This window comes from Sinocyclocheilus rhinocerous, unplaced genomic scaffold, assembly GCF_001515625.1.
Source record: "Sinocyclocheilus rhinocerous isolate Xijiao unplaced genomic scaffold, SAMN03320098_v1.1 scaffold2168, whole genome shotgun sequence".
NCBI classification, from domain to species: domain Eukaryota; kingdom Metazoa; phylum Chordata; class Actinopteri; order Cypriniformes; family Cyprinidae; genus Sinocyclocheilus; species Sinocyclocheilus rhinocerous.
This window is the reverse complement of record NW_015655510.1, coordinates 58258-71891: the sequence shown is the minus strand read 5'-3', so window position 1 is coordinate 71891 and position 13634 is coordinate 58258. Positions and strand designations below refer to the sequence as shown.

At 34.9% G+C, this 13634-nt stretch overlaps 1 protein-coding gene and 1 long non-coding RNA gene across 2 annotated transcripts in view; both read right to left on the bottom strand.

Annotated features, from left to right (window-relative positions):
• The window catches only part of LOC107718366 (uncharacterized), a 14562-nt gene extending 8781 nt beyond the window's left edge, over window positions 1-5781 (bottom strand). The window contains exon 1 of the long non-coding RNA XR_001637403.1: window positions 5425-5781. This is a non-coding gene — a long non-coding RNA (uncharacterized LOC107718366). The remainder of the gene's footprint in view (window positions 1-5424) is intronic.
• A 723-nt stretch (window positions 5782-6504) lies between these two features.
• LOC107718365 (protein SZT2-like) overlaps window positions 6505-13634 on the bottom strand; it is a 64404-nt gene continuing 57274 nt past the window's right edge. Inside the window, exons 24-26 of the mRNA XM_016525412.1 lie at window positions 8346-8459; window positions 7384-7452; window positions 6505-6654 (exon numbers count right to left, since the gene is read on the bottom strand). Of these exons, the coding sequence (XP_016380898.1) occupies window positions 6505-6654; window positions 7384-7452; window positions 8346-8459 (333 nt within the window). The remainder of the gene's footprint in view (window positions 6655-7383; window positions 7453-8345; window positions 8460-13634) is intronic.

Sequence of the window (13634 nt, the reverse complement as noted above, 5' to 3'; positions counted from 1 at the left end):
TAGATAGATAGAGAGAGAGAGAGAGAGAGAGATAGATAGATAGACAGACAGACAGAAACCTCAAATGCAGTGGATGAGTGGTGTTCTGTAACCTGTCGGCTGGCAGTTTAAGGTCTCTGCAGGGTGTTAGTCACAGACAGGAATAGAATAACTCTGAGTTCATTTGTCACAGATAGAATGGTGCTTTATATGCAGATAGAACTGCTTAATGGAATAGAACCGACCTTTCTCAACTCACGGGGGAAGCATGAACCCATGTGATGCAATGCTCTGATGTAAGACTTGTTGCACCACACTAAATCACCACCTAAAATGTCTGGGTTTTGGCTTTGTTTTTGTATTGATGGTCTCCCTACAGTGCTCATACATTATATGTACTTGTACAACGCTGCTTTGACATTTCTGTTGGCCAAAACCTGGAAACAAGTTGCATTTTAGCACTCCTGTTTCCATCGTCCTGAAGTCAGTGGATTTTTGGTTTTTGGTTCAATGCCTGAAATAAGGTCTGTGGTGAACACAAGCTCAGTTTTCACGTTTTATTCTACATCATAAAGACCATCATTAATACACCCTTGTGATTTTTGAAACTTACTTGTCTTGAAAAAAACGGTTGATAGCGTCTAAATGGGACTACAGAGGCTGTCAGGGACATTAAACTTCATCACTCCGAACAGATAAACTCATCCACTCACTAGTCGCTTTATAGCCTGATTGTGTTTATAATCACGCTCTAACTGCAACTTTCAGGGAAAATGTTTTTAAATGTCAGAAGCCTAGTGATGGTGACACTGAAGTCACGTGACTGTAATGTAGTGTGTAACTCTTTTTACTGATTGTATTTTTGTCGGTCACAGACCTAGTTTTCTAAAATAAGCCAGTAGAAAAGTCCTATTGGGTTTTCGCTGAGGGAATCAGGGTGATGCAGCACTCTATTGCAATTCAGTTTCAGCAGGGATATCCGGCCTGATGCAGAAACAGAGACCAAACAATTAACAACATTTAGTATTGGATTTACATGAAGTATGGAAGCCGTTTCTGCCACGGTATAAAAAAGGTAATTGTGACTTTTTATCTCACAATTCAGAGTTTTTTCCCCTTCTTGGAAGTCAGAATTGTGAGACAAAAAAAAAAAAGTTTTTTTATGTTTTATACGTAAAAACTGAATTGTGAGATTCTGACTTTTTTCATAAACCTATAATTCTGACATTTAAACTTGCAATTTTAAAGAAAAAAAAGTCAAATTGTGAAATAAAAATCTGCAATTACCTTTTTTTTTTAAACAAACAAAAAACTGAATTGCGACATGTAAACTCAGAATTCTAAGTTTACACCTTGCAGTTCTTTTTTTGTTGTTGTTAAAAAATGTACTTGTGACTTATCTTATAATTCTGACTTTTTTTAAATCTCACAATTTAGACTTTTTTTTTTTAATCGTGACATACAAACTCAAAATTGTGATATAAACTTGCAATTCTGAAAGAAAAATCTGAATTGTGAGATAAAAAGTCGCAATTAAAAGACAAAAAAAAAACAGCATTGTGAGATGTAAATAAAAAATTCAGAGATAAGTCATAATTGTAAGATGTAAACTCTGAATTGGAGAAAAAAAAACCTCAGAATTTTTATTTCAGAATTGCATCTCACAATTTAGACTTTTTTTTTTTAATCGTGACATACAAACTCAAAATTGTGATATAAACTTGCAATTCTGAAAGAAAAATCTGAATTGTGAGATAAAAAGTCGCAATTAAAAGACAAAAAAAAAAACAGAATTGTGAGATGTAAATAAAAAATTCAGAGAGAAGTCATAATTGTAAGATGTAAACTCTGAATTGGAGAAAAAAAAAACTCAGAATTTTTATTTCAGAATTGCAAGTTGCAATTCTGTGTTTATATCTTTTAATCATGACTTTTATTCTCAGAATTGCAAGAAATGACCTTATGAAAAAGCTTTCATATGGTAAAGATCACTTTTATTGCTTGTTGCTTTGTTCTTTTGGTGACTGGTTAGGACACAAAATGCATAAATCAAGTGTAACAGGGATGCAGTGTTTCATGACCCTGATTCATATTCAGAGTTCTAAGCTTCATTTTTATTATGTAAAGCATAAAACCGGCCTCCTGTTCAATGCACACTAAAGCTGACGGGAAACATCGCATGGACAAAACTTAAGCATCTAGACATGAAGGTTCACGCTGTTACTCACTAAAATAGTCAGAGATGTGCTGAAACAGGCTCCCCGGAGGCTTGCGTCTGCCCCAGATGTCTGAATGTCTGATCTAACGCTCACGTCCTCCACGGGAACCTCGTTTTCTCCATCAGCTGCGATTTTGCAGGCGATCTCGAGATGTTTTACCTCTGCTGAGAGTAATTAATGCCAATGTTTCTCTCCAGGATCCACTTGTGCCGGTGGGGGCGGACCGCTGCGCTGTTGCCATGGAGATGGAGGACAGCTTTGTGCAGAACCTGAAGCATGCTGCAGGTGTCATCTCAAAGGTGACCTCCTGCCCGTTACTGCATTATAACGCTGCCGCTGTAGAAGCCCAGGCTTTAGTTCAGAGCTCTCAGAAGTCTCTCAGTGGCAGACCCTCCATCCTACTTAAATCTACACTATTCTGATACAACTGGCTAATTCATTGTACACATTCAAATAACTATTCATGGCAGTCATACAATCTTGTAATAGTTCGAAAAAGTAAAGCCTAATAAATATGAATAAATCTCTTAAAGACTGCTGATTTGATCAGCAATCGCTAATAATTCATTCATTTATAAGTAAATTAATTTATGCTCATTCATGCAACAAATTATATATATATATATATATTTATATATATATATATAATGCTGTTCTTATGAACTTTCTATTCATCAAGGAATCCTGAAAATAATGTTTCCACAAAATTATGAAGCAGCACGACCGTTTTCAACATTTAGTTTTGTGCATGCAAACTAAACAAACTAAAATATATTACATTCATTTCATTTAAATAGTCATTTTTGGCCGCCACACAAGCAGCACCAGAGGGCTTGTAACCACATTACAGTCCACTAAAAAAACACCTCAGAGACCACACAGTCAAAGCACTCATGTTTTCTGTACGAATCTAGTTATCTGCTCTTTCAACCTGTTGTGTTCTGCGTTTTACCTTCATTTCTGTTGTGTTTGCAGCGGTGAGAAATGAGCATCACGTGAAGTCATTTGCACTCATCTCATTACGGAGCGGCTGCACTGCACATGCTGTGCTTTCCGGGATAATAAAATCACTTTCAGCGCTCTTTGATTCTGGTGCTGAATAAATGATATGAGGGGAGTTTGTGGAGGCCGGCGGTGCATTAGGCAGCTGCTGTGTTTCAGTGGGTTTGTGAACGACTCTCTGTCTCCTGCTCAGATAAATCTCTTAAAGACTGCTGATTTGATCAGCAATCGCTAATAATTCATTCATTTATAAGTAAATTAATTTATGCTCATTCATGCAACATTCTTCTAATTTTCATTTATTTCTGTTTACAGTCCATTTGTTTCCACAGACACAATATTTTTCTTTTATTTGTTTACTTATTTTTTGGTTATGATTTTTTCCTCCAGGAATACTGTACTAAAAAATAGACTAAAATGCATATGTACACAACATAAACATAGTGACATGCACTTTTTAGAATAAAGTAAAAAAAAAAAAATTATATATATATATATAGGGTTTGTGAACGGCTCTCTGTCTCCTGCTCAGCGCCGTCTGACGAACATAAAACCCACAGCCAAGACGATCAACCGCAGCCTACAACAACACAGATTACACAACATCACTGCTCTGTCTCTCTGCTCTTGTAGGACATCTTCCACTGGCAGATCCTGGATGGCAACTTAACTCAGAATATACACAAATACTTACCAATGACAGGTAAATGTGGGAGTCTTAAACAGGGTTATTATAGTTAACTGATACTGAAACTAAACTAAAAAAGAATTGTTACTTGAAATAAACATTAACTGAAAAAAATTATATATTATATAAATTATATAGAATATTATACATTATATAAAAATTATATATATATAAAAAAATATATACATATATATATATATATAAAAAAATATATATGCATATATATATATATATATATATATATATATATAACAAAAACTTCTAAAAAGGACTACAAAATTACTACTTTAGCTAAAATTAAAATAAATACAATTATAAAAAATAACATTCAAAATATTAATAAAAACTATAATAGTATCTCAATGCTAAAATAGCACTGCTCTTAAAGTCAGTATGATTAGAATTTACTTTTTTAATACATGTTCCTGGTTTTATTGTGAGTGATTCATCAATGCATATATATATTTTTTGATTTACAGCTATGATTTTTGTTAATATTTTGAATTACATTTTAGATTTTATTTTGGTTAAAGTTTTAGTAATTTTGTCATTTTTATTATTATAATTTTTAAACATGTCTATATAGTTTTATTGTGTTTTAGTTTCTAACTTCATTTAATTTTAGCTATCGTAGTACTTCAACTTAAACTAAAAATAAGAAATGTTGACTTGGCAACTAGCTGAAATAAAATACTACATTTTTAAAAATATATATTTTCAGTTCATATTTGTTTCATTTCAGGTAATAATTTGTGGTTTCGGTGGTTTTTGTTTGAGTTAATGATAACAGCCCTGCTCTACATTGGGCCAGAAGCATCCATGCGCTGCATAAGAAAATCTGTCTATGGACTCACGGCTTTAGCGCGGTCACAGGTCACATCCAGATCGCCCCGAGCCGGACAGTGACGGAGAGCTGAGCTTCTGTCTCTTTAGGCTGCTGGAGGAGCTGGACTATCAGGACTTCATCGGCTGTGAAAACAAACCTCAGCGCGAGTCACTCGCTGCACATTTTTAACATTTGAATACTCACCATTGCTTTTATTAGCACACATTCATGAGGATATACGTTGGCAAGTCCACTGCTCGCGACCAATGAAATTTTAAGATGAAAATTGAAATACTGTTGCACAAAAAGAGTATAGATAAAGAGTCTAAATCTCATTTGAGATGCTTCATTTCCAGACTGCAGCCAGTGTGATAGTTCAGCAACTCTTAGATTGCAATGAGTATAGAGTGAAATTTCATTCTTGATAGTTCATATTTGTAAATATGATTGTCCAGGTTCCACAGAAGCGGGTCTGGACTGGCTCAGAAGATACTGGAGATAACTTTTTTTTCTAAAAAGCATTCTTGTATTAAAATGACAAGAATGTAATTTTCTAAAGCTTAAATCGACTCCCATTTTCAGTTGTTTTATTAACATTTGACTCGTCAGTAGCTATGAAATATGATTTTTTCCCCATCTTTCAAGGCATTGCACATGAAGAACACTTCAGATGTTTTAATTTAAGATTTATTGTTAAGCGTTTTTCTTACAAATCCGCCTCTATATACATAATGTACAAATGACCTTTTCACACATTTGAGTTGCTAATTAATGTTCTAACATTTTAATAAATCTTTCTTTCAAAAATGTCCAGTGTGCTCCGAGAAAACCAAACAGTAAAACAATTTCATTCTTCAGTGTCTGTCATTACAGGAGGTAAATCATCCCCCTTCATGTGAAATGAGTGTCAAAGGTTTTCCAGTGTCGTTTCAGCGCTGTGCTAGTTAGTAAGACTAATTGTTGCCCGCTCTTTATGTTGAAGGTATGTGAAGGCCATGCGACTAATTTAAAGGGACAGTTCCCGCACAAATGAAATTCTGTCATCATTTACTCACCCTCACGTTGTTCCAAACCCATATGAGTTTCTTTTAACTGTTAAACACAAAAGAAGATGTTTTGAAGAATGTTGGTCACCAAACAGTTGCCGGTAGCCATTGACTTCAATAGTATTTTTTTCTCCATACTATGGAAGTCAATGGCTACCATCAACTGTTTGGTTACCAACATTCTTCAAAACATCTTCTTTTGTGCTCAACAGAAGAAAGAAACTCAGGTTTGTTATGACACGAGGGTGAGTAAATGATAACAGAATTACATTTTTGCGGGAACTGTCCCTTTAAGTGATTCTTTTTGAAAGGTGAACATAATACACGAGCTCCCATCAATTTCATATGAAAATAAAATAAAGGCACTTTTGGGATGAAAAAACGTCAGTAAAGACAATCATGTTGCACAAAGTGATACATTATGGTGCAAAAAAAAATCTTTTGCATACGGGCTACAGAAACAACATCAGCAACTGAGAGGAGATGGAGGAACAAAACAGCACAAATGAACACTAGACTACAGAAGGACAGCATGGCTTTGGCAAACCAGCGGAGTCTCACACGCAGTAAATACACCCTCCCAGATAATCACCCTCCATCAACAGGGCGGCACATTTAGCTGTTTTCCTGTGCTAAATATTGGCAATTTAATTCCTTAACTGGATGCAACCTGGTCGACACAGCATGCATTACACACGCGAGACACATTCAGCCTCAGTCTAAGAGCGACAGGCAGCTCAAAGCTCAATCTTTGTCAGACACTTGACTCCGTCTGATGCACCGCTGGCAGAAACACAGGTTCACAGCAGGCCCGTCCAGAGGTTGTAGCAGGCGGTGTTGATGACCGACTCCAGATGGTGGTACATGGAGACCAGCTGCGGTGGAGGACTGCTGCTTTTTGCGATTTATCAAAGATTTTTAACTGTTTTACACAAAATTGTCTCCCTTACAGCTATATATATATATATATATATATATATATACACACATACACACAGTATATATATATATATAAAGTGTTTGCAGCTTAAAGTTTGCAGGTTATTTGTAGGAACATTTTGGCACAATGAGATATCATAATAAAATTCAATAATTCATAGTTCAAATAAAAGACACCTTCACATCCCAGTTCTCATGGTAATGCAAAAAAACTAAATTCTCATTACTGTAATGACATAAAAAGATAAAAAATAAAATTATTAATTACAAGAAACAAAATAATAAATATTGTTATTTAGTATAATTTATGCATCATGATTTTCTGCTTTTAAATTATTGAAAAATTATTTAATATAAAAAATTATATTACAATACTCCTTTATTTTAATACAGTGAAGATTTACTGCATCACAAAAATGAGAATCACCCTTAAGAATAATAATAATTACAAAACAACAACAACAACAAAAAATAATTATGGTAATGAGAACTAGGAGAAAAATGCTTAGTGTAATGTATAGTACAGTATAATGTAACAATACAATAACATACAATATAAGTTTTATAACTGAAATGTAGTGTTTAAATTATTAAATTGGTCAATATCTGTTTAATGATCAGAAGACAATTCTTAAAATAAAACTATTTATCTAAATAAAATAAAATAAAATAAAATTAACTCACAGTTTTTCCTGCCTGTGTGTCCAGGAAAACGAGCACAAAACAGTCAGTGAACTTCTGGTTCAGGACGGCCTGGAAAAGAGAGAGAGTTTATGCCAAACAACACGCTATTTAAACACTCAACACCTCGACGCCAGATGTTTCTTTTTATTTTTTAATTTAACCCTGATCTTCACAATCCATTTCACACGGATTGGTGCTCAGCATTAGGAAACACAGCGTCAACCTCAGGGAAACAAAGGCAGGTGTTGTTTGTGTGAATATGGAGGATGAAATGATCATCAGTTCAGGAAATCTGCATAAGCCCACGACATCTCCAATTACAGAATGAAGTATGAAGTGGCCTTCAAACACACTTGAGGATCTGACGATTATCATCGGGAGGATTCGCTCACATTAACTAGTACACAGGCACGGAGGTCTCATAATGTACCACGCTTTCGGGCCTCAAGTAACCAAGTTCAAGGTCTTTCCAGGAGAATAATGATTCAAGAGCGCTTTGCCATCAGCGCTTCCCGTCTCGTAATGCACTATGATGGGACTAACATCTCACACGGCCCACGACACGACTGTACGGCCTGATGATCTGCTTCATGTGCAATATGTGAGAATATGAGCTTACAAAAGTGTTGCTCGTCCCTGCAAATCTTGTTTTTCTGTTCATCAGAGAATCCTGAAAAAATGCGTCACGGCACAACTGTTTTGAACATTGATAATAATCAGAAATGTTTCTTGAGCAGCAAATCAGCATATTAGAATGATTTCTGAAGATCATGTGACACTGAAGACTGGAGTAATGATGCTGAAAATTCAGCTTTGATCACAGGAATAAATTACACTTTACAATATATTCACATAGATAACTGTTATTTTAAATTGTAATAATATTTCACAGTTTTACAGATTTTTTTTTTGTATTTTTGCTCAAATAAACGCAGCGTTGGTGAGCAGAAGAGATCTCTTACCAGGTACTGTATGCCGCAGTCGTCTTTAAAGTGCCTGCAGTTCTGTGGGAAGCGGGACAGCAGGACTTTGATGAGACTCTGGTACCAGGCGGGACTCATATTCAGGAAACAGTCCTAAAAAACACAATTACAAAAACTCATACGGGTTTGCAATGACATCAATGACGATAGAATTTTAATTTTGCATCAAGATTATTCAATTTTTTTTTCTTAAACTAGGAAACAGTTATTATAAATTGTTATTGTATTTTTGATCAAGTAAATGCAGCCTTAGTGAGCAGAAGAGACTTCTTTCAAAAACATGAAACAATCTTACCAACCAAAAACCTCGTACAGGTTTGCAATGAAACGAGCGACAGAATTTTCATTTTGCACTTTTATAATGATTATTCCGTTTTGTTTTGTTTTTTGCATAGATTTAGTTTATTACACCATATCAGCATCAAAGGCTACAATAATAATACGATTTAAAATAGTTAGTAGACAGTAATTTAACAATTTTATTTTTTACAAACAAATAAAATAAAAAATGAATAAAAACTAACAATTATATACAATCTTTCACACTGATATTTGATTAAAATGTAAATATTTTTCCAGGACAAACTTTGTCCATTAATGCACTTTCTAAGTAAATATGTCCAATAAAATATACTTTACACACATACATTATTTATGCATATATGGTGTGTGTGTGTGTGTGCTGAATAATAAGTGAATAATACTGTCAAAAGCGTAAAATTCTAATTATATGCATAAATATGCACGTAAGTTACCGTACTATTATGTGGATAGTTATGCATAACAAAATTGATATGTACATTTTAAGTTTGAATAAAAGTTGAAAAAGATTATTCAATGTTTAAAAAGACTTTGAGCTCCTGAAATACTGGAGCAGAATATTTCTCTTTAAATTAGCCCGGCCTGTGCACACAAAGCATTATTATTTTTCAGATCAGATTTCATCGGACGCTTCAAGTCAGCGAAACCACAGGAAGGCAGTTTTCACAGTCTGGCTGCGGCAGTAAATTTGTAAAAAGATGTAATTTGCTGCAAGTTTCTCCTGGTTTGATATCACAGCAGGAGTACATCTCCACTTCCTTTGTGAGCGTGTGCGGCTCTGACAGTGCTGTACATCATCCCAGCGCTCAGATTAGCAGTTGTAGCACACGAGCGGCCCGCTCGCTAACATTGACTAAGCGATTCTGCTCGTGTGAAGGGAATACAGAAGCGTGCGGCACATGAATAGATGAGGAATCAAACGCATTGATATGCAGGTTTGGAGAGACGGGAGTCCGTGGGGGAATCTGAGGCTATGGCACATGAACGGGAGCATGTTTGCCAGCCGTGATCCCGCAGCACATCATTCACAGCCCGCGTCATGTATGACGCCTATTGAGAACCTACTGAATACTGAAACCGGATGATTTCTTGTGATTTTCAGTTCTGCAAAACTGTAATAAAGTACTGCATGATGGATCAGCCAATAGGGGCAACCGACCACCACCTCATTATCATATCGGAAATACACCGTAAATAAATGCATAAATACAGATATAAATGATCCTTAGAATAAATAAATTCAATAAATTATTATTATTAATGAATACATTAGTAAATTAATAAATAAATAAATTTATGACTGATATATATAATACAATTTTAATACAATTTATCCACTGGATCATCTATTTATGTATGTATTACTTATTCTGTGCCATACACATTTATTTACAACACCTTTTTAAAAGTTTGGAGGCAATTTGGGATTTTTTGTTGTTGTTGTTGAAAAAAATTAACACTTTTATGCTTTTAGCATGCATTTAATTGATCAAAAGTGCCAGTAAAGACATTTATAATGTTAGAAAAGGTTTCTATTTCAAATAAATGCTGCTCTTTTGGACTTTCTATTCATCAAAGAATCCTGAAAAATTAAATATATCACCGTTTCCACAAAAATATGAAACAGCTCCGCTGTTTTCAACATTGATAATAATAGAAATGTTTCTTAAGCAGCAAATCAGCATATTAGAATGACTTCTGAAGATCATGTGACACTGAACACTGGAGTAATGATGCTGAAAATTCAGCTTTGATCACTGAAATAAATTACATTTTAACATATATTCACATAGAAAATAGTTATTTTAAACTGTAATAATATTTCACATTTTTACTGTATTTTTGATCAAATAAATGCAGCCTTGGCAAGCAGAAGAGACATTAAAAACATTAAAAAACCTTACTGATCCCTACTTGCTAAGGACCATTTAGATTTGTGACATTTTCATGACAAATAATCAGATTTTACACTGTAATACCTTACTGATCCTGTTTCACTCATACTCAGTTATTAATGAGCTATTTTATGATTCAGTTTTGGTCCTCTGTATAACAAATCCTCCGTCTGAAGCTACATACATCTGTGCTGTATCAAACACAGTGATGTTTGTTGGCATGAGCGGCACATTTAGAGTAACTACTGTTGTGTAATCAAATCACGAACGAGCACCCTGTTGGCGAAGGATGCGGCGTGTGAATCTGTGCACGTGTTGGTCCAGGAGGGATAATTTATGCCGTAAATAAGGAACGGAGTGTAATATTAAAGGGCTGATTTCCTGTGCTAATTAGCTGATGTTTATCGCGGTGTGCTGATGAGTAGGCCGCGTGTTTTCCCTACGGAGCGCTGCATTAGCATGTTTGTTGTCAGCCACCCATCAAACAAACTGCACCGAGCCAGCCGCTGATCAAACCGTCCTCAATAAACTGCAGAACAAAGGAAAAAACATGCCATTTTCCCACGCTTTCTCAAAGACTGCTGTCAGTGTGTACAGGAAAACAGAGTGCTGCACTTTCCATGAACAGGACGTCCTATTGCTCTTTAAAGCTCCAATTTTATTCATTTATTTTATTTGATATTTTTTAAATTCTGAGAACTATTTTGTTAGGATTGAGCATAAAATTAACATGCTACTTTTAAAACATCATATTGTTTAATTAATATTATACAATAGTAGTAAACAATTATTATAGTGTTTACTGCATTTGTCAACAATTCAAACTTTTTACCAAAGTTATTTTAAAAACCAAATCAAACAGATACTTTTATTTAGATTTGGGCCCAAGAGTTGGGCCCAAATGTGTACAGGAAAACAGAGTGCTGCACTTTCCATGAACAGGACGTCCTATTGCTCTTTAAAGCTCCAATTTTATTCATTTATTTTATTTGATATTTTTTAAATTCTGAGAACTATTTTGTTAGGATTGAGCATAAAATTAACATGCAAAGTACTTTTAAAACATCATATTGTTTAATTAATATTATACAATAGTAGTAAACAATTATTATAGTGTTTACTGCATTTGTCAACGTCCTATTGCTCTTTAAAGCTACCTATCTAATTTAGGGTAAATCTGCAACCTAAATCTATCAAAAATGTATTTATTATTTATTGCTAAATTAAATTAAATTAAATTAAATTAAATTAAATTAAATGATCACACAGACAAGGATCAGGGCTTAATTTAATTGATTATTGAAATTGATTATTTAATTGATTATTATTACTTTAATTTATAAATAATTGTTTTTATTTAATTATATTTATTAATCACACAAAGAGGGATCAATTGGGAAAAATATTAACTTTGTTTATTTGAACTTTATATTTAACGAGCACCCTGTTGGCGAAGGATGCGGCGTGTGAATCTGTGCACGTGTTGGTCCAGGAGGGATAATTTATGCCGTAAATAAGGAACGGAGTGTAATATTAAAGGGCTGATTTCCTGTGCTAATTAGCTGATGTTTATCGCGGTGTGCTGATGAGTAGGCCGCGTGTTTTCCCTACGGAGCGCTGCATTAGCATGTTTGTTGTCAGCCACCCATCAAACAAACTGCACCGAGCCAGCCGCTGATCAAACCGTCCTCAATAAACTGCAGAACAAAGGAAAAAACATGCCATTTTCCCACGCTTTCTCAAAGACTGCTGTCAGTGTGTACAGGAAAACAGAGTGCTGCACTTTCCATGAACAGGACGTCCTATTGCTCTTTAAAGCTACCTATCTAATTTAGGGTAAATCTGCAACCTAAATCTATCAAAAATGTATTTATTATTTATTGCTAAATTAAATTAAATTAAATGATCACACAGACAAGGATCAGGGCTTAATTTAATTGATTATTGAAATTGATTATTTAATTGATTATTATTACTTTAATTGATAAATACTTTTTTTTATTTAATTATATTTATTAATCACACAAAGAGGGATCAATTGGGAAAAATATTAACTTTGTTTATTTGAACTTTATATTTAACTTGATTAATATTTTTAATTAACATTAAATACTGTATAAAAATGTATAAATAAAAAATTTAATATTTTCCATAATACATAATTTAATAAGATCTATAACATTATTTTTCTTATTATTTTTTTAAATAATAATAATAATTATTATTATTATTATTATTTTTATAATTATTATTAATAATAGTAATATTTATAATATTATTAATTTATTTTAAATTAAATTAAATTAAATTTAGTGTTTTCAAGTATTTGTTGAAAAAGAAAAGAAAAAAAAAACCTATTAAGACCCTATTTTGTACCTATTTGTGGAAAGTGCCTGCTAGAGAACAAAGAGAAAGGAATATAAAATGTTAGATGAATGGGTGTGAAAGATGGTCTCAGAGGTGAAGGGCAGAGGATTGTTTCATACCAGCTGTGGGTCAATCTCAGCGACCGATCTGCTCTGCACAGCGTCCAGCAGCTCCTCTAGTTCACCGAAGGTCAGCTTGCTGAGCTTGAGTTTATCCAGAGCCAAGTGCTCTCCGTGAAAGAGCCTCCTCCAGAGGTTATCCCTGCGGCAGTGACCCATGGCCTGCTCCACGCTGCTCTGAATCTGCCGGCGCGCAGACAGCACCTCTGAACTGAGCAGGGGGAAGAGAGGACACAGGTAGAAGAGCCCCTGAGAGTCGTCTGCGTCTGCGAAGCCGGCCTGTCCCGCGTGCAGGAGGCTCTCTATGGGGTCAGATTCAGGGCTGGCTGGAGGGGTGACGGGGGCGGTGGTGTCCTCCCACAGGTCCAGTTCAGATTCCCGCTCCCCCGGGCTGCCAGCCTCCATCTGCTCCACAGGGATGCGGCTGCTGAGGTCACCGGGGTCACGGTGGATCTGAGGAAGCTTCTTAAAGCGCCGCATGTCTGCAGTCAAACGCGGGAACAGCTCCCTCTGACTGGTCATGATCACATAGAAACGCAGCCTGAAACCAGTACAAACAGAAAAAT